At 31.6% G+C, this 23391-nt stretch overlaps 1 protein-coding gene across 4 annotated transcripts in view; it reads right to left on the bottom strand.

Annotated features, from left to right (window-relative positions):
• Nucleotides 1-23391, bottom strand: part of LOC129958951 (uncharacterized) — a 383569-nt gene that overhangs the window by 3870 nt on the left and 356308 nt on the right. For 3 of the 4 annotated variants that reach the window (XM_056071704.1, XM_056071703.1, XM_056071707.1), the window contains 4 exons: nt 21096-21955; nt 20278-20401; nt 9289-9400; nt 1894-2163 (listed from right to left, as the gene is read on the bottom strand). In XM_056071704.1, the coding sequence (XP_055927679.1) occupies nt 1894-2163; nt 9289-9400; nt 20278-20401; nt 21096-21955 (1366 nt within the window). Of the gene's footprint in view, nt 1-1893; nt 2164-5566; nt 5737-9288; nt 9401-20277; nt 20402-21095; nt 21956-23391 lie in introns of those variants that run through there. The other variant, XM_056071705.1, reaches the window with a different exon arrangement.

Genomic DNA, 23391 nt, shown 5'->3' with positions numbered 1-23391 from the left:
TGCTAAATACTTCCTAAATTATTCAAACACTGCATTCAATATTATGACTATGTAATCGGGGAACGTATCTTTTTCTTTTTTCTTTCAACTACTATTCGCAGCAAAAATTATATGATTTCAGATCTTTCTAAATTTTTAATAGACTTTACATAAATATGTCTTGCTAAAAGGATGATTAAAATTGTTATTCATAGAATATTCATATATAACACATTAATCCCTTGACATACAAATTTACTTAACTTCCTAATTATATAGTAGATCTTATTTGAGATAATTATTGTTATTTTAATCTCTAGAATAATATAAGGGCATTTGAGGTAATGATGCTTTTCAAGTGATTTTTGCATTTTAAATTACTTAATACTTTCCCTTAATTGCAGATTTAAAGTTAAAAATTTAGTAATTCCATAGGGAAGCAGACTCGGTCAATGTATACGAAGGGGTTAAGAAAAACCAATGCATGCAATTGAGTGGATAAAACTCACTTCTTCGGAGGAAAATATTAGCTTGCAATAACTTTGAATTAAAAAAGTACTTAACCGTAAGAACGCATGTTTAAAAATGAAGATAGGAGAATTCATATTCAAGATTTAATTGTTTCTTAATGAAATCCACTGGTTTTTTAAGCCTAAATAAATATTGAAAAATAAATACATGGGGGGGGGGATCTAATATTTAAGCAGTCCATTTTTCATGAGAATATTTTTCATATCTTACATAAAATAGTAAGTTTGTCCATATATTTACAAAATATTTTCCCCAGTATTTTTAAGAAACGACATCATTGTATCTTTTCCTCATTCTATATTGATCGCGTCAGAACTATAGTAATTTTTTGTTGTTATAGTAAATGTAATTTGTTGTATTTTTGTTGCATACCTCGGATTCGAAATATATCTAAATTCCTGCTCGTTGCTGCAAATATTTTAAGTAGGAGGAACTACACTGAAAAATCGATTTTTGGGGAAAGCATTGAATGTTTTTTATTTATTATTTTAGATTTCTGAAAAAGTTTCTTTTATAAAACCTTTCTTTGAACATTTATTTTATATAGCTTCTGATACAAAATAAGAGCACGTATTTGTTCATTTAGCATAACGCGTCATTCTGGCGTAATCTGTGTTTCTACCTATATACTACAATCTAGAAAGGAATATAACATATTTTTTCTAATTTTGGATTTCAGAGAAATTAAATCTCAACAGTCTCATAAAGAAATACACTCAAATACTGATAATTTTTTGATGGTCTTTAAAAGAAGCTGAGAACCTTTTTTTTACAAATTCCTTTGTTAAGTTTTAACATTTAACAATGAAAGAAAGGATCAGCATCTGAATAAAAAAGAAGTTAAATAATACTTGATTTTCTTGAATTAAATGTAAAATTAATTATTATGAGTTATTTTGAAGCCAAATGAGATATTGTGCTTGCCCCCCTGCCGGCTTTGTCTTGCTTCCCCGTCGGCAAATCTCTGCCGCCGCCGCCTCTGCATAAATTATATTCCAATATAGATGATACTATATTCCAATGTAGAATGATTTTCGTCTTATAAATGATCTCTTCCACATACAGCAACAAAGTAATTTTATTTGATTTTGTCAGAATTTCCAGCACAAAAATAAACAGTATGCTACTAACCATAAAATTCTATATTTGCAGTAGTATTTCTCAGAAAAACCCTCTTTTATAAATACGCTAAATCCTTTTTTATTAAGAGAAGAGTTAATTTAAAACTATATAAAATTACAATTATTATGGCTCAAAATATAACAAATCAGAAGATGTTTAATGAAAATGACACAAATGATAAATAAGGAATTAATCATTCCAAGATAAAGAGACCATAAGCATTATAAAAAATTTGTGAAAAAAATCAAAATAAAAACAAACCTTTTCTTCAGAGTTGTTGTCTTGCATATTTTTCAAAATATTTTCTGCCCTTGCTAAACGGCCAGACAAAGACAACAACAAGTTTACTATTTTCTCCATTTCTTCAACATGCAACAAGTACTTCTCCATTTCATTTGATTTGGCTAATGTCTGAAGTTTATTTGCAATTTCTTTCCCAAGCAACTCATTCTGAATCATTTCTGCCCGAACATTTTTTTGTTCATCTTTTAAACTTTCAACTTTCTTTCCAATACTGATAATTAATTCCTCCTAAAAAGAAAAACAATTAGAATAGACGCGAAAAACTTCAGCAGCATAGACAAGAATGAAAGGTAAATCTATCTTAGTAAAAGAATTTAAATCTTAGCAATAAAACATATGCTAGTATATGCCGATATATTTAAAATAGGGTTGGTAGGGTTTAAAAAACAATGATGCTCGTTCCCACCTTATTTATCAAAAGATTGAAAGGAATATAAAACCATCCATCATATAAATGCCAAAACAATTTGAAATAAAAATGATTAGCAAAAGCAGAGTTACAATTTGAAGTGTGAGAGAGATTTCTATTTATATATTATAGTTTCTGTCATCAGAAAATAATAAGAATACAAAAGAAACTATTTCTTTCAACTACGAAATCTAGAAGATTTAACAAGTTGATAGGAAATCAAAAGCGTTCTATGGGTCATTTTTGTGGAAATAAGCAACAAATATATAAGAATGGTGATGGTACACAAAATTTAAATAATCTACACAGAACTCAGTTATTTTAAATAAAAGAATAATTCATGACCATTTAATGCACTGAAATTACATTTATTTGGAAAATGAGCATTCATCATACACAATTCAAGTGAAATTAAGTACAACAATACACGAAATTTTAAGAAACTGTACATAAAAGTAAACCTAATAAAAAATAAATAATATGGTGAAATTCAAAAATATATGCAGTGAAAGTATTAACTAATTCACATGCAATAACTGAGTCATTTATAAAAAAAAGAGCCCCAAAGTAATAACAGAAACCATGGTAAAACAACTCAAAGAATAATTTAGCTAATGGCATGGCAATTCAGGTATTAATTTCTATTAATTGTAAGAATAAAAAAAATAATTTTAATGAAAATGTCCCATATGTGGCAGAGCGCTGGATAGGGAAAGCAGCAATAGATGCCCAGGAACTTAGCTTTAGGGGTTGTGAAAGTAGCACTCTTTCAGCTTATTTTAAGTCTTTCAAGACGAAAATCGATGCATGACCGCGGGGACGAAAATAAACCTGCCTCAGAAGCTATATGCCACTTGCAAAATACATGACAAATCTATTAACTGACGTAAGGACACAGAATTCAATATTCTTTACAGGACAAACAAATGATATCATAATAAGAAAACTAATTGTCAACAAGAATATCCAATGCAAGAAATAAATGAAGTACTTTCATTAAATATGGCAATTAATATAAATTAATAAAAGAATGTACAGAAATTTCACAGAAGCAGAGCATAATCAAAGGCGATACTACCCCACCCGCCAAAGGGATCGGGATAATCTGAATGATCGTGTTGAGTGACAAACAAATCTGAGGTCGATGTAAAAATAACCTCATTAGAGGAAGCTCATGCGTCAACCCCTATTAGAGAGGCAGGACACGTCATCGGTAATGGGCCCAGACAATTCTTTAATAGGTTGGGCCCAGCATCATCCTATTAATCTCCCATTAAGCTCTATTAGCGTTTCATTTTTAAGCAACGCAAGGCCTATTTAAGGTTTTTTAAAATTTTTTTTTAATTGAACATTTATAAAAAACCCCGTGCATCACAAAGTATCACACGGGGCTTGCAGAAGTATGTAACACATTACAAAAAGAAAAAGAAGAAAATTTAACAGTTATGAAGGATTACAGATGTCAACAATAAATTTACAGAAATTTTCAAAAGCACTTCTAGTGGAAATAAGTTGGTGAAACTCTGTAGGCCAATTTATATTCATGTGCTTGAGAGTCAGTCTTAGGATCTGTCTTTCTTTGACAAAATTGGAACATAGAAGGAGCACATGTTCAACATTTTCCTCCCCACCAATATTACAATCGCAGGAAGATGACGGAAACAAGTTACCATGACCAGTGAGAAATTGGGTTATTTTGTAATTAGTATAAAAATGATGGCATGACAGTCTTATTAATGGATAGAAAAAATTTCTTTGTTAAACTCCCTTTATTTGAAAGGAGATATTCTTGATTCCAAGACTCCACCATTTTTTCTCTCGTAATCTTCTTGTAAAAGGATTTAGGAATATTAACGTCAATGTCGATTTTGCGTTTAGTGGCAGCTTTTGCAAGCCAATCGGCCCGCTCATTGCCATAAATGCCCGTGTGTCCACGAACAAATGCAAAAACTATTGAGATATTTTTATCTTTCAGGCTTTTAATTTGCTTTTGGATTTTAACGATTATGTTGTTAGACGAAGAAATACACTTCAGAGAATCCAAGGATGATAGAGAATCGGTACAAATAAGATAGTCTGAGATTACACTATTTTGTTCAGCGATCCATTTGATGGCGAAGTTTAAGCATAAGAGTTCAGCTACAAAAACTGTGCATTCAACACGAATTCTGAATTGAAAGTGCTCGGATTCAATACCACCCCTGAAAACAACAAATGCGAAACGAACTCTACCATCAATTTTACTCATCAGTATAGCAAATAACAGGAAAAACATCCTTGGTTTTATCACTAAATTGAATAATATTGATAGCGGTTCTCTCTGAGGGATGAGGGAGAAAAGATGGAGACAGAATATAATTATAGAGATGTAAGAAGCAGAGAGATTTTCCTTATAGGCAATATTATGAAGAATAACAATATCAATTGGAGGGAAGCCAGAAATTGCATAAACAGACTCGTAACTTATTGTACGATATCCGCGTATGACCCGCAAAAGTATCCTTCTTTGTATGCGTCGCAGATATTTAGAATTCACCTTCCTTTTAAGCGCTACACCCCAACCTCTAGAACCATACATTATGAAGGGTTCGATTCCTTGTTTATAAATGAGCGAATGTATGTTGGAATTAATACCAAACGTGTTGCGTGCAATCTGATTTAATCCACGCTGCAATTTGTCACATTTCTCTGATACGTAAATTAAGTGTTGCTTCCACGAAAATTTACTATCAAGAAGAACCCCAAGATATTTCATTTGCTTTACCATAATCAAGGGAGCTCCGTCGAGATAAAGCTGAAATGCATCATAGCAAACGTTTCGTTTTTCAATAGCCATGACTCTGGTTTTTTCAGGATTAAATTCTAATTTAAAACCTTTTGACCATTCGGAAGCGAGGTTCAAAGTTTCCTGTGCGTGTAGGAAAGTCGCTGGAAGATCCCTACCTTGGAAACAAATTAGGATGTCATCAGCAAAAGCTATGATGTCACAGCAGGCCAGATTTTTAAGTTTAGATAGGAGATCATTGATAATGATATTCCAAAAAATAGGTCCAGATACTGATCCCTGAGGGCAACCCCTTTCAAGACGACGGACTGCTGAAATTGAACCCAGTTGCATTTTGGCCATTCTGTCATTTAAAAAGTCAGCAACAAGTGAAAAAATGTTAATCGGAAAATCCGCTTTTTTAAGGAGATTCAGAATGCAAAGCTACCATGCATTGTCAAAAGCCCCTTTTATATCAAGAGAAACCAAGATTGAGTGTAAATGTTTCTTTTTACCTCTCTGAACAATCTCATTCAAACGTAAAAGAGCGTCTTCAGTACTTTTTTGAGGCGTAAAACCATACTGATCACAAGAAAGAAAGTCTCCACGGCGCAGATACCAGCATATCCTGTTAACAAAAAGTTTATCTAAGCATTTACCAAGAGCCGGAAGTAAGCTTATGCATCTAAGGTTATCCAGTGGGGAATTCTAAATTCATTTATTTTGGGGATAAGAATCACCTGGGCAAGTTTCCAAGCGCGTGGAAAAATACCTGCATCTAGGCAAACATTAAAAAGTTTATGAAGAAAAGAAGGGAATGCTAAGTGAAACTGTTTAATGATCTCATTTGAAATAGAATCCGGACCAGGTGATTTATTTGGCTTCAGCATAGAAACAACTGTATTAACTTCATCACAAGAAAAGGAAGGATCAATAAAGGAAGAGTAAGCATTACGCGCGGTCTGACGATACACTTTCTGTAAGTGATTGTCATTTTCCTCTGAATCAGAAGGAATGGATTTCTGAAGCACAGCATTTATTGTCTCATCCAAAGAGGTGGTTGTTTCTCCCGTGGGTAGATTAATACCAGTTATTTCAATTTTTTTCATGAATTCTCTTTTAACACCATATGTATAAACCTTTTCCCACACATTTTGAACATCAATGGTCAAAAGAAATTTCTTCCAAGAATCAGTTTTAGTATCAGTAACCATTTGATTATAATCTTTTCTGTATTCAAAATATTTATCTTTATATAGCTCTCTAACAGTTGGATTCCTACAAAGCTGAGATCTACGCCTAAAGGCATTATGCCTCTTTTTCGCACAGCCAATCTCGATTGACCACCAAGGGACATTATGCTTGCTAGACTTCTTAATAGGTATTGAGTACAAGCATGCCTGATAAAGAACAGAACCAAGTTCCTCGACAACTGTATTTAGGCAAGAACAATCAGTACAACTGTTAAGAGTATCAAATATACGAGTTATACGAGAAGAACAAAATTCCCGAAAACGGCATCAGTTTGCTTTCTTTGTATTGAATATTGTAAAGGGAACTCTTGATGTTTCTTGTAGGACATTGGAAAGACAAAACTCGAATTCTATCATCACATGATCAGAAAGGGATTCATTCTCAGAGAGACACCAACTCGAAATATCCTGGAGTAGATCCGAACCAACACCTGTAACATCAATATAGCTTGTACCCTGAGGTGCACGAAAAGTAGGCCCACAGTCTTCGTTAATAATAAATAAATTGTTGGCAGAAATAAATTAACACGGCTTATCTCCCCGTGCATCTGAATAGGGACTAAACCATAATTCAGATTTGCTATTGGAGTCCATACTCCAAACCAGTCGATTGAGATTCCTGCAACAAAAAACTTGGCTAATTTTATGAAGAACCGAATCAATGTTTTTTGAAGGTTCAAAATAATATGAGAAAAGAGTAAACACAGCTGTGCCTGCGGCAACTTCTAAAGTGACCATATTGTAATCAGTATTCTTATAATCAAGAAAAGTTGAAAGATCAAGTGAACGAACAATAATGGCTGCCTTAATAATGTCTGAATTAGGATCATAAAAAAGTCTATAAGTACTGGGATAACCCGGAAGAGAACTCCTGTAACTATGAGGTTCCTGAACCAGCGCACAGTCAATATTATCTGCTTCCATATTTAAAATAAGTTGCTGAGTCGCACATTTGGATTTATGAAGGTTTAATTGCACACACTTTAGAACTTGTTTATCTGACCTAACAACCATAGTTAATTCTAGATTGAGTATTCTTCTTTATAAAAATATGGCAAAGACAGCACTCAGAAAAGGGTTTATGATTAACATTGACTTTTTTTATACATATTGTTTGTTTTATGATTGAAACGGATGCAGTTTATACAAGCCACTGCATCTCTATTCGAACAATCTTTCCCTTTGTGTTCTCCAAAGCAATTAAAACAGGTTGTTGGTTTATTACATTCGTCAGCACGATGGTTGTATCCAAGACACTTAAAACATGTATTGATGATAAGAAAATCGTCAACATCACATACACTCCAATTGATTTTCAGTCTTGTTTGTCGTAGAATACATTTATGAACCATGGGGAGCGTTTCAATCACAACATGCCTCGTATATTGGAAGTTTTTTAAAGTAAAGCGAACTCTGCACTGACTCAAACTTTCATCAGATACAGCAATTTCAGGATTTTGTTCAGAAATAACTTTTAGGAGATCTTCATTAGTAATTTCATTAGGCACATTTTTAACCAGGATGGCTGGATTCCTCCTTTTAGGCAGAGAAGTATTTAATTCCGGAGATTTTTCTTTAAGTTCGGTTAAAAGTTGATTCCGATCATTTTCAGAAAAACAGCTTACTAATAGTTTATTTCCTCTAATATTTTTCAAGTTACATACACCTAATTTAGACTCTGATGGATTTATTTATAATTTAATAATTTTCCTAACATCATCAGAAGAGCAATTTTCTGAGTCTACAATTAGACAGCAATTCGAAGAAAATGAAGACTTTTCTTTATCTTTCATAACGTTAGATGGCGCCACAACACTAGCATATGGCTTTGTAATGGCTTCCTTCAAACTTTGTTTACAAGCTTCCAAAAAATTAACTGCCTTTATTCTTTCAAAATTCTTATATATAGAAGATTTTAACTCACCCAAAGCTTGCCTGGCCTCTTCACGCACCTGTTGGTTCATATTACATTTCGATAGAAGCGCTGATTCAACAATCTTGCAATGTTTTTCAAGAGCTTCGAAAAACACGTCATCCGCAATTGCTGCCATATTGGCCTCCGCTATTTAGGGTTAAACCTAGTAATTTTGATTTTTAGCCAATTGACATCTAAACTGGCATCCCACTCTCCAAAATTCCGCATCTCACCAGTATGTGTGGGGGGAGATGTTTAACCTACGATCGGATTTACCGTTCAACAGGTCTACATATATGACGGATCTATAGTAAAATTGGATTTCGAAACAGGAGCCCACCAGCTCCGATGCCAAGATCTGATAACTAAGGCCACCATTATTCAGGCGATGGGCCTTGGTGATAACATCACCATTATTGAACCTATTGGGATGCAGGCCTGAAGAATTTTTAATGCAACATTTCATAATAATCTAATTTTGTGTTTTCATTTTATATGGAAGTGCAATGTTCTTGGACATATTCAAATTAAAATGAAGTATCTTTTAAATTTCAGAGTATTATACTGATGATTATCCCCGCTTCCATTTCTTTGCAGATTTCCGTAGTTCAAATTTTTTGTAGTATTTTGAAAAATTTGTATTTTAATATCTAGAGTGTGCTAAAAAGTTTCATTTTTATCACATTTTATTCAAAATTTCTGCTGTACGCAAAATACAGAAAGCATTTTTGAAGGTTGTCTGTCAATTTATTTCAATTTGTCCTACTATCTGTTTCTTAATAAATGCTTATATAGATTTTAAATTAAAATCAATAGAAAATATCTGGTTTTGGAAGTTTGGAGGACATAGCTGGCTCCGAAAATTGCGTAGCTTCAGGATCCTTACAGAGGCCTAATCCGAAATTGTAAGGGAAACGAGAATGAATTAAGAAACCGAGAGCTTCCCATCAAACACTTTCCAGATGGAGTAGAATCAGAACATAAAACAAAAAAGAACATAAAATCTTCTAACCTTTTTTTTCTTTAATTCCAAGTCACTCTCTACAGTTTGATTTTGATTTACTTCTTTGCAGTCACTTAGTTTTTCATCTAATTTCTCAGTAACAATTGTCCATTTTTCTTCCCTGTAAAAAACTTAGTTTAAGTTTTAAAAAAATAATAGCACTATGCATAAGCCACATATTTGCATTTACAAAAATAAAGTTAATTGCAGAAGAACATATGTTTAACAGTAGAAATTAAAGAATGAAGTTACATTGCGATGCGCAGTTAACTAAATATAAGCGAATTCTTGCATTTAATTTCGTTTTCATCACTAATAAATTTTAAGCTCACAATGTACAATCATATACCCAGTTGTTTTTCACTGCTAATGATAACTGACAACTCTGCCACTGCTAAGTGAGAGAACATTGCGTTTCACCAGCACGAGCGAGATATCGCTATACTGTGCTAAATGTAGTGTGATACATAAAACTAATTCAAATTATACGAACCTTTAGCTGGTACATAAATGTATGTAACTAGGAGAAGTTTCTGCCTAAATACATCCCTTATTTTCTTCTTATGCCGAAATTTTCAATGTCGTGTATCGTTACAGCTAGGAACGATGCTCTCAGTAAGGCCAAATTGAGTGAATCGGTAACGCATCTTAGGCTTTCACGCAAACTTTCTTCCCTTGGAAATTCAAACTATAAAAAATGCCTCAAATATGCGATTTTTGAGGCTATTGATGTATTTCACAGCTATTGATTTGGCTAGATCGATGCAAAAAAGTTAAGGTAATTAGATTTTAAGAGGAATAGGAAATATCAAAAGTGACTCAGCGTTTTTATACCTGCATTTAAATTGCGTGGAAAAAAAAGCAATTTTTATAAAAAGTGGAAAAATTTATTTTATCACACAAACACACAAAATAAAAAAAAATATATTATCGCAATTGATTGGCTGAAATGGCTAGCTAAATAAATAAATAAATAAATAAAAAAATATAAAAAAATTCAAAATGTTAGATATAAAAGAAGTTTATATTGTCAGAGAAGCATGGAGAGAAAAAATCTAATTACTACAATTTAAAATAAAGCGGGAAAAATGTATAAGAAAAGTGCATTCTTTTGCTCAATAAAACATTGAAGTAAAATGGTAAAATTGCCTGGTTGTCTAATTTTTCTCTCTCCCTTTCGTTATATGCGTATGTTATTCATCTCATAATCATCAATAAGTGAAATTTTATTATTTTTAGGTAAATTTATTTTCAATATTTTACTTTATATTTTTTTATGTTGATATAGCAATTTATTTATTAAGAAAAATGCACACGACAGAAAGAACTCCAAGTAAAAAGTACATTGTAAAATGAACACAAAAAATAAAACTCGTAAGTAGTGAATTATAAAAACATTTAAAAGCTGAATACATTTAATCTTAAAAACATTAAGAATTTATAAGTTGTAAACAATTTTTTAAACATGTCAAATGGCATATTAAGAAAATCAAGATCTAAAATGTCAAAACTAGAATATTTTTATAAAAATTTGTCATGAATAAAAAAATATTTTTATAAAAATATATGTCATGAATATATGTTATCTACATAATTAAATTTGATAAAAATAAGTTGCCAATAAGACACAGATAAGTTGTTGACTCTAAACATTCTGGTTAAAACAACAAATTGTATTACAATTTAGCATATTACCACAATCTATATGCGTGTGTGTGTATGTTTGTAAATATATTGTTTAGCACTTTTGTGGCCGGAAAGAAACTTTTGAATTTTTAACTTAGACGCGTCCGTCTCCATCGCGACACAGGAGTAAAAGACGGCGAAATTTTCACTTCAATGATTTCTACAACCAGATTTTAATGGGGATTTCTTTGACACATGTCGATTTAGGAATCTTTAAAAGAATGTGCTAAGCATTAAGGATTTTTATCCTTTCAGACGAAGTGTGAGAAGATGCAGAAGCACTTCTATAGGGCGTGTGTAGCATTAATTAAATAAAAAAAAAGTAGGAAATGGATCAGGAAATAACAGAACATTTCAGCATGAATTTAATATGGGCTAAATTAAGAAATTAATTAGGATTTAATTTAGATTCAGATATATCATTATATATTAGATAGATCGATAGATAGAGAAATAAAATTTCCAACTATAAATATTACACATCATGTAGACAGGTAGAAGATACATTATCTGAATGCAAATGATATTTTTTGTAAAACAAAAGAGGTATAAAGGCAAATGAGGCACTTGGTTTATACTTGCACTAGAATTTAGATTTTATTCTCTTGTGAGATTGCAACATTCAAGATTAGATCAGACAAGACAGAAGTGATTAAAAAAAAAAAAAGCTTTTTTCAAAGATTTTAAAGAAAACTGAATTTCTCAAATATAAAACTAAACAAGTTTTTAATAGGTTCTGGAGATTCTGTCACTAATATTTCGCATAATCAAGTTTTCTGTCAAAAACAGCAATAAGATCAGAAATTGGATCTAAATAAAATAAAACAAGATTAATGATTTGGGGAAAAAAAAAAAAAAAGAGTAAGGAAGGATAGTAAACCAAAAATTGAGATTTCTGAGTATAATTAAGGATATGGAAACTTTCAATAAGATGAAGTAATTTCTGATCTATGTTGAGTTTTTAATCAAGTGGAAAAGCTTTTTGTACATTAGGATTTCAAATATTTTAAACAAATGACTTAAAATGGTAATAACTGGATAATTTTTACACATATATTGTTCTTCATGAATAGGAATAATTTTGGTTTCTTTCCATATATAAGGAAATGCACTTGTTTTTAAAGAAAAACTAAATGAAATTAGGAAAAACTTTTGTGCACCCTTTAATAATAAAAGAAAGTATATTATCAACTACAAAAGTTTAAGATTTCAGCGCTTTAATTGTCAAAAGAACATCTTAACAAGTAAGAGTGCCAATTTTAACTAAATTGTTGTAGCAAGTATCATTGATCCTCCAATTCTTTTACATTCAGCTTATACACACAGTTGAAATAATAAGCAAAAGTATTAACAATCTGGTTATCATTTTCGTCACACAGATCAATATAAATTCTATCTGGTAAAGGTCCACTTAAAAAAAAAAAATGCTCAAACATTTTAGCTTCCAAGATCAATTTCCACTATGTCAGTATATAGTGAAATCCTTTTTAATATTGTTCTTAATAACAGATTTAAAGGATCTAAATTCTTTGACCATTTTTGGATTCCCACTTTTTATTGCTAACTTATGAGTTATTAATTTTATATTTAACAATTATACTTTATCTAATTCACAGAAGTAAAAAATTGTTAAGAACAATTTGTTTAGGTATAATTTCTCAAGTATAATTATCATAAATAACAGCAATAATTATGCGAAAAAATCTCGCTAATCAAATACTATGTGCCTAAAAAAATAAAATACATCTTTAAAAGATCATAATCATAAATATTGTGACTGTGTTTATTAGCATGGGTAGACGGAAAATGAATAAAAACCGACAGTGTTGAATGATGATAATCTTCAGAGACTACTGTAAACGACTGAAATATCAAAATTACATAAAAATCTATTCAAAACTAGAGAGAATGAAAAATAAAATAAAAATAACCATTATTTCTATCAAAGAGTTAAATTAATTCAGTGGAGTTGAACTGTTTCAAAGTATAAAGATACATTAAATTAAAAGATTTCTAGGAGCCATTGTTACTTTTATATTATATATAATTATATTTTCTGAAGTGTTTTTATTGTTGTTTTTCCATGGAAATGGAAAATATTAGTGTCATGATTCTCAGTCTAAAATTGATTACCAGTCAATTCTCACCAATCAGTGAAACTGATTCTCAGTCAGTTCTCATAAAATAACCTATCAGTATTTTTATTAAATATTTTGGGGACAGAGACTTCATTGCAATAGGGTTTGAATTGTCTTTGATAGTATCTACTAGAACAACTCATTCTATTTATTTGTTTATGGCAAGACAATTGCTTCGAATAGTACATTTTTTTAAACTAGCAGAAACTGTATGAACTGCAATACCAGATATAGAAAATTTGGTTTGTAAGAACGAATTAGATTATTCAGGTAAATTACTAATTTGAATCCTGAAGCGAGTGCAACGATTTAAGCATTTTAATGATTGGCAGGAAATTTGTTCTATTCTCGCCATAGTTGAACTGCCAGTATTAGATAGTTTAATACACTGGTGGACAAAATTAAGAGATGGAAAGCATTTTCGCACATTTCTCTAAAAATACCGCACAAAACCTGGACAGTTGATTGCCATATATGGTCACTGTAGCGCTATTGGCCCTGAGATAAGTTTACGTATTCTTGTGGGCGTTGCTAAGCCAGCAGGAGGTATAAAAATCCGCATCGAGCTGTTAATCTCATTCCACTCTTCAACACAGTTGCAGATTTTAGTGCATTTTTTGAATAATCGTGTTGTTTCTTGCTGGTTTTTAGGTGAAATGAGTGAACATCATCGTTTAGACGACGGTATGAGGTGGTGAATTGTGGGTATACTTGAGGCAGGCCAGTCCCAAGCTCAGGTTGCTAAGGAATTGGATATAACACCAAGCGTCATTTCCAATTTGTGGAGTCAATTTAAAACTAGTGGGACAGTATGCAGACGACCAGGACAAGGTCGCCCGAGGGCTACAACCGCCAATGACGACCGGTATTTGTTCGTTTCAGCTAAGCGCCAGAGGACGGCTACAGCCACTCAATTGTCTAGGGACCTCGCGGCTGCTACAGGAACATCAATTTCGAGTAAGACAGTTTCCAGAAGACTCCATGAAAGAGAGTTGTATGCCAGGAAGCCCGCTATTTGCATCCCACTCACTCATTCCCACAAAAGAGCGCGTGCAGAATGGTGCAGACAACATCAGAATTGGACACAGCTTCAATGGGCTAATGTTCTCTTCACCGATGAGTCCAGATTCAGTCTACAACCTGATTCTGGACAGTTATTGATATGGAGGGAACCTGGAACCCGATACCATCCCAGCAACACTATCGAAAGGGACCATTATGCTGGTGGAGGACTCATGGTTTGGGCAGGGATCATGCAAGATACCCGCACACCGCTCCATGTGTTTGACAATGGTTCCGTGAATGCCCAGAGGTACAGGCAGAAGGCTCTAGAGCCCTATGTGCGTCTTTTCAGGGGCGCTGTTGGCCCTGAGTTCATTTTTATGGACGACAATGCGCGACCACATAGGGCTCTCATGGTTGATGAGTATCTGGAAAGCGAGGACATTCAACGAATGGATTGGCCAGCCAAATCCCCTGACCTGAATCCTATTGAACATGCTTGGGATGCTCTTGGGAGAGCTATTGCGACGCGCCAACCTCCCCCCAGAACCATTCTAGAGTTAAAAATTGCTCTGGTGGAAGAATGGGAGGGTCTTCCACAACCCCTCCTTAACTCCCTTATTAACAGCATGCATACTCGTTGTGCATGCTATCTGTCTGTCAGGGGTGACCATACACCATACTAGAGGCAACACACACTGTACAAGCCTCACTTTTATTGTCATATTTTATCCTTAAGTTCAGACTACATTGGATTTATTAACAATAGGTCTTTCCAGTGAATGGCACTTTCATTTTTGTTTTGCATACTTTATTATCATGGTATAAGCTATATCCATACCAAATTTCCTTTATTTATATTCAGTATTTTTTGAGATATTTGGGAAAATGTCTTCCATCTTTTAATTTTGTCCACCAGTGTAGCTTGTGCATCAGTATTTATATATTTGCAAATGTGATCAGCATTTGAAGAAAACAGTTTTGTGCTTCAGAATACGATTTTCTTGGTTTTAATTTATAGGATTTGTTTCTTGGCATGCCGGGTAGGACAAATTTTTCCATCAAAAGTATGTGACTGGTTTCGATTCGTGTTTAGTACTGGCTTGTAGAAAGTGTATATGACCGGCTGTTGATACATCGGGCACGGCCGGATTAAGCCCTCTAGGGCTCCTTAGGCTATGCACATCTCAGGGGCATGCTTTTCCAATCGCCAATTTCCTACACCACCCAATAGGGGCCCCATAAACAATTTAAGCCAAGCAGGGACCAACAGGCAAATTAGTTTTCACCCCCTCTACTTTAACTCTCACAACATGATACATTTATTAAACTTAAATTTCAGATTTAAATAAAATTTTGTAATAAATTTTAAAAATGCATGTTATAAATAATTAAATTATTATCTTACTTAATTATTAAAAAGTTAAATTTAATTTTTAAAAATTTATCACAAAAATTTGATTTTCTTAACTATTTTTCAATAAAAGAGTTTAAGTAAAAATTTATATTAAAATGAAATAATTATTTAACTTTAAGCAAAATATTTAAAAGATGTAAAAAATTTAACACATTCTAAATATTCTCTAATTAGAGGATCTGGCAAAGAAAAAAATCAGCATTAAAATTAATTTAAAAAGAAAAAACAGTTATTGTATATAACAATTCAGATTTTATATTTCAATCTATATTATGCAATATGAAATTTTGCATAGTAAAAATTGAAATATTATTTCATTTTAAATACAAATTCTGTAAGTTTTGGAAATCTATATTTTCCCCCTACATCATATTTATTGTCAATAATAGCCAGAAAGTTCAAATGCTGTTGATTTTTTGATGATTTACAACACTTTTTCAGTAGCTTCAATTTCGAAAAATTTTGTTCGCACCTTATATTTGTGACCATAACGTTTCTGTAAATTTTTATCGCAGCCATTACATTCGGAAAAATAGATTGTACCATACTATCATACTTCAATTTATAAGAATCCCTTGCATGTACTACTTTTTCTTCACTTATGTGGAGAAATTGTGACTAAAGATTTTAAAATACACCATCTCATTACCAGTTCAGATTCAATTCCTCTGAATAATATTCTCTAAATTTACAAGCAGCTTCTTTAATTTCGATGTTAGTTGTTTTTTAAAAAATCAACCAAACATCTAATTTGGGTATTGACTATACTATAATCTTTCTCTGTGCTTTATATCGGTGATTTTAAAAATCATTTGGTCCAGTTAAATTTCTCATTTGTATTAAAAACACTTCAGACGATAAAAGGATTTTGTGTATTAAAATATTTTACAAAGAAGTAATTTAAAAAATATATTACATATGAAAGTATTTTACTTCCGAACATATAAATTATTGGTTTACTAATTGAGGACATAAATTATTGGTTTAATAATTGAGGACAGGCAAGAAATGAAAATACATAATCTTTAAAACATAATGTCACCCTCTCGGCACAAGGTTAAGGAAGGAGGAGTGAATATCCTTTTCTTCAGGGTGAATAGTGAAATTTTATCACAAAAAATAAGCAGTTTTTAAGCACTCGAGGTATAAATTAAGAACCAACATTATCATAGTGGTTTTGATAATGGAACTAATGATGTTATGATGAAATTCACTAAGACAACAACAACAAAAACCATATTCATTTAAAAAAAAAAAAAAGAAACATAGAATACCACCAACATGCATGTTTTCCCTGAACATTAAAGCTAAGTTACTTAAAACGTTTTTCTGCAAGTTTCTCATTAAAATCTAATTCAAGCACTTTCAATAGACATTTGAAATACTTTATTTACATTACAATCTGTATTAAGAAAAGAAAAAATATGACAATGCCACTGCTTTAACATTTCAATTTCTTAATAGAAAAAAGGTTAAGAACGTAAGTAATAGAAATTTCAATATCTCTTTCGATTATTCCCATTTTCTCGTTAATAATTTTATACAACTCATTAGAATTTTTAACAGTGAAACGTCTCTGGTTTGCTCAGCTTGTTGAGCAAGTCCATTAGCATTACAGCCAATTTCAGCAGTTTAATTTTCCAAGAAAGATTTCTTTTTTTCGTAAAGTGACTGACGAATCAGATTCTCATGTCTTATTTTTAAGTAATTGGCAATCATTTCTTTAGCTCTTTGTCCCTCCAAAAATAGACGATATTTTGAATGGGCTGCTGATATTCAATTCTTTAGTAATGTTTATTAATTCCACCAGATTGCTTTAAATAATCATAGAATAAACGCTGTGAAATATGATATTTCATTAAAATTTTCCACCTCAATATTAATAATGAATCCTCTTTCAATAGATGTTTGTTCATGAGAAAGAATGAAAATATTTTTCAAAACCTTCTATAGTTTTGTAAATTTACTACCTTCAAATAAAGGAATAAAAAAATCATCCAATCTAATTTTTCTGACATTAAAATTCTTGAAATTGTGTAAGTATAGTTAATAGCATTTTCCAAGAAATCTATATACTCTATTAGAATAGCATCACATTCATCTTCATATGTTTGTCTTTTCAGATGCAAGTACAAAAGAATTCATTTCATTTTGTTTTCAAATCTACTAGTTTTCTCTGCCATGTATACTGGGTCAATACATATAACATTTCTTACTAAAGCATAATTTATTGAGGACTTAATTATTATGCATGCCACCATTTTTAAAACAAATTTCTAACAGGCACGCTTGAAAAGCTGATAATTTTTATAAGATATTTCTTTTTTGGAATGCGTTTTTTCAAATAATTTATCTCCTCTTTTGCCTATATTCACTTTATCAATTGCAGAATAAGATTCAGTCACAGAAAAATTAAATTTATATAAGCTATTTACAAGAGAAATTTTAGCTAAGACATTTCCTTTTAAAACTTACTAACTTATAAATATCAGATGCCCAAAAATGCAACAGCCAGCCATCACTACGATACATTAGAAGAAATGGCTTAATGTGTTCTGCACCTCATGTGAAAAAAAAAAAATGAACTTCACAGGTACTAATTTATCTTTAGTACTTTAAGAAAAAGTGAAAAATGATTTACAGGTAAATTAGGGAAGTTACCACTTTCAACTAATTATACAAAATTTATCAAATCTTGCCAGAATTCAAATGTATGTAGGTTCATTGGTGCATTTTCTAACCATCTATGATTAGAGAATTTAAGAGATAATTTTTTAAGCTTAGACGATTCCAAAAATTCTGTCTTCAACTTTTACAGTTGCTTCTGACATAATAGAAATGTCAAATTCTTTGGAGCACCATGTGCATTTCACTTTATATGTATTTTTGAAAGCCTTCAACCATTCAATGTGTGTTCAGTGTATTCACTTTTGTAAGGTCACAGTGAATTGAATACACATTTTCTCAACATATTGTAACCAAACTTTTGAACAAAAATTACATGCAGTAAAATTTTTTAAATAATTTATTCACAAAAATGTTAAAATATAATAAATATTCTACAAAGGAGTGACCATGAAACAAAAGTGCAACAGTGAGCTTAAATTGCAGCTAAACCAACTTTATATATGTATTTCTGGTCAAAACATAAAATTAACCCTGAAATTCCCCCCCCCCCTGACCAATGCAAGCAATAGAGGTTAAAATGAAAAATTAGGTCAATGAAAGAGATATTTTTTCCTCCATGCATGCATACTATTACTACTATAGGAGAAACTTTTTAACCTTTGGACTCAATGAATCAGCAACCACTATCACTTCCTTCTTTATGATCAGCACATTTCATTGAAAGATGAGACAAACAAAGAAAATTGAATCCTATACCAGGACAAAACTAACTAACACTTTTAAGACCCTTATATAAAGACCATAAAAAATAAGCTATTTTTAAGAACGCTACGTACCCTGCAATTCCCCCCCCCCCGAAAGATTTCTTGTAAAAGTAGCAAACCCTAGTTCTCTAACTATTTAAGCAATTTTTTCTCTTTCACTTTACGATAGCAGGAAAAGCTCTTTTCTCTTTCTTTAGTTTATGATGGAAGAGAAATTATTCAGTCAGTCAGCCAATTAAAACAAATAAATTTTTACTAATCTGTAGGTAAATTAGAAAACTTACAAATTAGAAGTAAATACTACAAGAAATTTAGCCGAATGTTAATTTAATTTAGAGTATGTCCACGCATAACGCTTTTGTAAATCAAAATAAATGAATAAATAAAAATATTCTTATACCACAAATTCTCCCTTATATAAAAATTCTTTGCGCCCCAAGGAAGTAGCTTATTTTGCCTACATGATAATCTGGCCTTGTATCAAGGAACTGAAAGACAAGTTGCTCAAGAATGTTCAAACAATTGAAGCAGGACAAAAGTTTTTAGTATACAAGGTTTAATTCTGCAATGTAAAAATACAACTCTAATTTCTGGACAGCAGTTTCGTCATATTCAACGTTACTATGTGCTATGTAACAATATTTTTATTCTTATTTGATTTTGAAAAAACAAATATTTGTCACATTTTAAACACATAAAATATCAGATTCCAAAGTTGTCAGTATTTGGCTCTACAATTACACCTTGTCACAAATTCAAAGTCCTTTGTATATTATATATATATATAAAGAGAATGAAAAGAAAAAGAAATTAAAGATTTTTTTCCTACAGCAGAAGAAAGAATTTTGAAAGAAAGATCATCCGATTTTTAAAAAAATCTTATTTAATATCGCCACTGATGTTTTTTCGATGACAAATGCAGAATGCGCTATTGTCCTAAAGAAAGAATAAAGCCCCAAACATGGAAATTTTTGTTGTCCATGGGAAGTAAAAAGCAAACAGTAAGAATTTCTCATGGAGTACCCCTCAAATGTATTTGAAGCGGGAAGGAATAATATGCTGGAAAGAAGAATATGATAGAAGACAGACAAGAGAAGAAGAGTTTCCGGGGTGATCACCACAATTTTCAAAAGATGTGCCCTTGAGGGCGACTACATTGTTAATTTTGAAATAAAATGTAACATTTTTTAATTACAGCAATGAAATTTTAATTACATTTTATAATTATTAATAACTATAGCGAATTTCATTCAAGAATGTAATAACTCTGCAACATATTAGCATAACAGGATTAATTTTTCATTGACTAGATTTTATATTTTAAAAAGAGCATACAAATGTAACAATTTCAATTATCATGTACCTGTGATCATTTTGATTTTTAGATGATGAAAATGAATTGCGAGACTGGAGTCCGTTTTTTTCCAATTCTAAATTCAGAAGCCCTTCTATGTAGTCAGACATAGTTTTGTGATTTGGTTCAGGAACTACAAAAAAATTCATTGCAAATTAGTAATACAAATAAAAAAACTTAATAATGCAAAAATATGGTTTCAGAAAGTCGTTTCGTAATGTTCAAAGTATAGTATAAAGTTTGTCAACGTCAAAAGCAGATCCCTATCAGTAAAATCTTAACAGGCTGTTGAAAGGTTTGCTGCAGTTTTAAATGCCATTAATGAAATTGTTGGTGGATATGCTCCGTCTTAAGTATATAACGACAGAAGCATTAATAGTATACATAAAAACAAAACAAATATTTGCTAAAATAGGATGCTTCATCTATAAAATTAAAAACATCAGTTCTCACAGCCTATTTTTTATTTTAGGTTAATTTCATGGAGAGAAGATGGATTTTTAACCAGCAAGACAAAATTTGAGCACAACAATCAGTAACATCTTTGTTTTCAACAAATATAGCATTGTGTTCTAAATTATTAGAAAGCAAAAATATAAAAAGGCAATATTTCTTACACAATGCTTGATAAAAAGAAAAGTTTCAACATCATAGAAAATAAGTCAAATTATGATGCATATTTCTTTTTGGTAATCGGAAATAACGACAAAAACTTAAATTCAAAACTGCTATACGCGATATGAGAGAAATTACATAGTAATTTTCAGAAGGATGTTATTTAAAAGTTTTCATCATAATAATTAATAAACAACAGATGGTTAGCTTACCCAATAAATTCTTCAGAGCAATATCTCCATAATGATGAATAAAATCCAAAGATAACTGTTCACACTCTAATTCTGCTTTCGTTTTGCAGTACTTCCTTTGGAGTCTAGGTGTATCTGTAGTTTGAGTGGCACTATTGATTCGATTGTTAACATCAGTCCCATTGAAACTTTTGGATCGATCATTTTTATTATTTTTCACAGAATTCTGATTAAGATCAACATTTGCGTCTATTTTAGTACTAATTAAGCTATCTGCCAAAGTTTTTTTTCCATTATCTAAAGAGGAAGAACAGGGACTATCCGAGATTTCACAGTTTAAAATAACATCATTAATAGTCGATTTTAATGACATTCCTTTGGTGTGATGACATTCCTTTGGCGAGTTCTGACGCGAGTCTAAAGGGGAATTTTGAACTTCAAACCCAACTCTCTCATGACTAGTTGGCTGGCATGGCACTGACTGTTGCTGACGTTCTTGCACTTCAGGGCAATGTATACAATTTGATGACTGATTTTCAGAGTTCTGTTCACTAATAATATTTGATATGTGATCTGAACCATTGTTTGTGGTTTCTTCAACTAGCACACAATCTTGTGAGCTACTTCTCTGCAGTCGACTTTCCGGCTGCAGGCAATCTGAATGAAATATCACTGTTGTGCCATGTTGCCTAATGTTATGAATTTCTTCCCAACTGCTGGGAGAAAATGCATTCTTACCATCTTGAAAGTTTGAATCGCATTTTGTAAGGTCCACGGATGATGATGAAGTGTGAAAAGACCGACGGTATTTTCCATCAAATCCTTGTCTACTAATTTTCCTTTCACTTCGGTAGGACATATACGAATTTTTAGGATATATCCTATAAAACAAATTGATATTAAAAAAAAAACATCGAAATATTCTACTTAATAGATGAAAAATAATAAATGAAAACAAAAGATTAATGATTTCAAATATTTCATAAACTTAAAACTTTATAAGCACGTTTTAAGGAAAAAATGAAGTTTGGAAGATCAATTCTTCATCTTATATACAATATGATAATAAGTTTATATAACATAATGCAAATACTTTATTTACTAAAAAATAAATGAAATGAGTACTCGGATCAACTGTTTTCAATATTTCGCAGTTCGAAATCCACCATAGATTTTACACAAGCATGCAATGATATGGTATATATAGATATACACTATGGTATTAAATTATGTATAACGACAGTTTCTACGAATGAAGAAAAAGCGCGCGCGCGCGCGCGCGCACACACACACACACACACACCTGCAGTAAACATAAAGTTTCGCTTAATACAAATTATTTAAAACAAAGAAATTTAAAAAATGATGCAAGTACCAGTATCCAATAAAATAAGAGAAATACTACCTGCAGCGAAATGGAGAATGCATGTTGCATGTAGAAAAAAAAGCAATAAACAGCTTGTATGAAATTTACCAGGTTATATGTTTGGGGCCAAATAATCAAATAGGCAATTGACTGTTGTCTCAAGTTTAGAAGGCTCCGAGATAAAATTTACGGAAGAAAAGCCTCTTCAGGGTAGTTTATTATAATTTTGTTTTGTTTTGTTTCATTTAGATGGACAGAATTATAGAAATTAAATGGAGAATCATTTAAACTTCGTCACTTTTCTTAATACTTTCAAATTCGTTTGCAGATCTAGTTGTAAGTTAACACGATATCTACAAGACGAAGAAAGAAAGCTAAACAGATAAAACATCTCAGGTGTATTAAATTTTGGAACCAAATCCAGCAAGGTGTTGATCAGTCAGTACTTTCACAAACATGTAACACGATAACTCAAAAACGCAATGATTTTAATACATGAAATTTGGTATGTGATTTTATGACTACAATTGAAAAAAGGCTTCAAAAATACAAAATCAGTTTCTTTGTATTAAACCGCATCCAAATGATTAACAGCCAGTGATAGAACTATTGTTCGTCAATGGCATACGGTTAATAATACTAATACTGTATATTTCTAAAACAGTATGAAAAAAAGTGTCAGAGAGATCCTGGTTTCAATAGTTGGCTGTATTAATCAGAAAGTAAGGTTTCGCCACATTTACATATAGAGAAAATGCATGGACACTGACCCCATATCCTAGGGTGTTTCGTCGCCTTTTATCTGCAAGAAGGGATGAGATAATAAATTACAGCTTTATTTATCTTTTCTTTAATTGTATTTCGAAGACAGAGAAAATAGACATGAATGAATATTATAATATAATTTGAGAATTTATATAATATACAATTATTTTCGGCTAACATAAAACA

Source organism: Argiope bruennichi, chromosome X1 (genome assembly GCF_947563725.1).
Source record: "Argiope bruennichi chromosome X1, qqArgBrue1.1, whole genome shotgun sequence".
Classification (NCBI taxonomy): Eukaryota; Metazoa; Arthropoda; class Arachnida; order Araneae; family Araneidae; genus Argiope; species Argiope bruennichi.
Note: the sequence above shows the minus strand (reverse complement) of the source record. Positions and strands in the feature narration are given on the sequence as shown.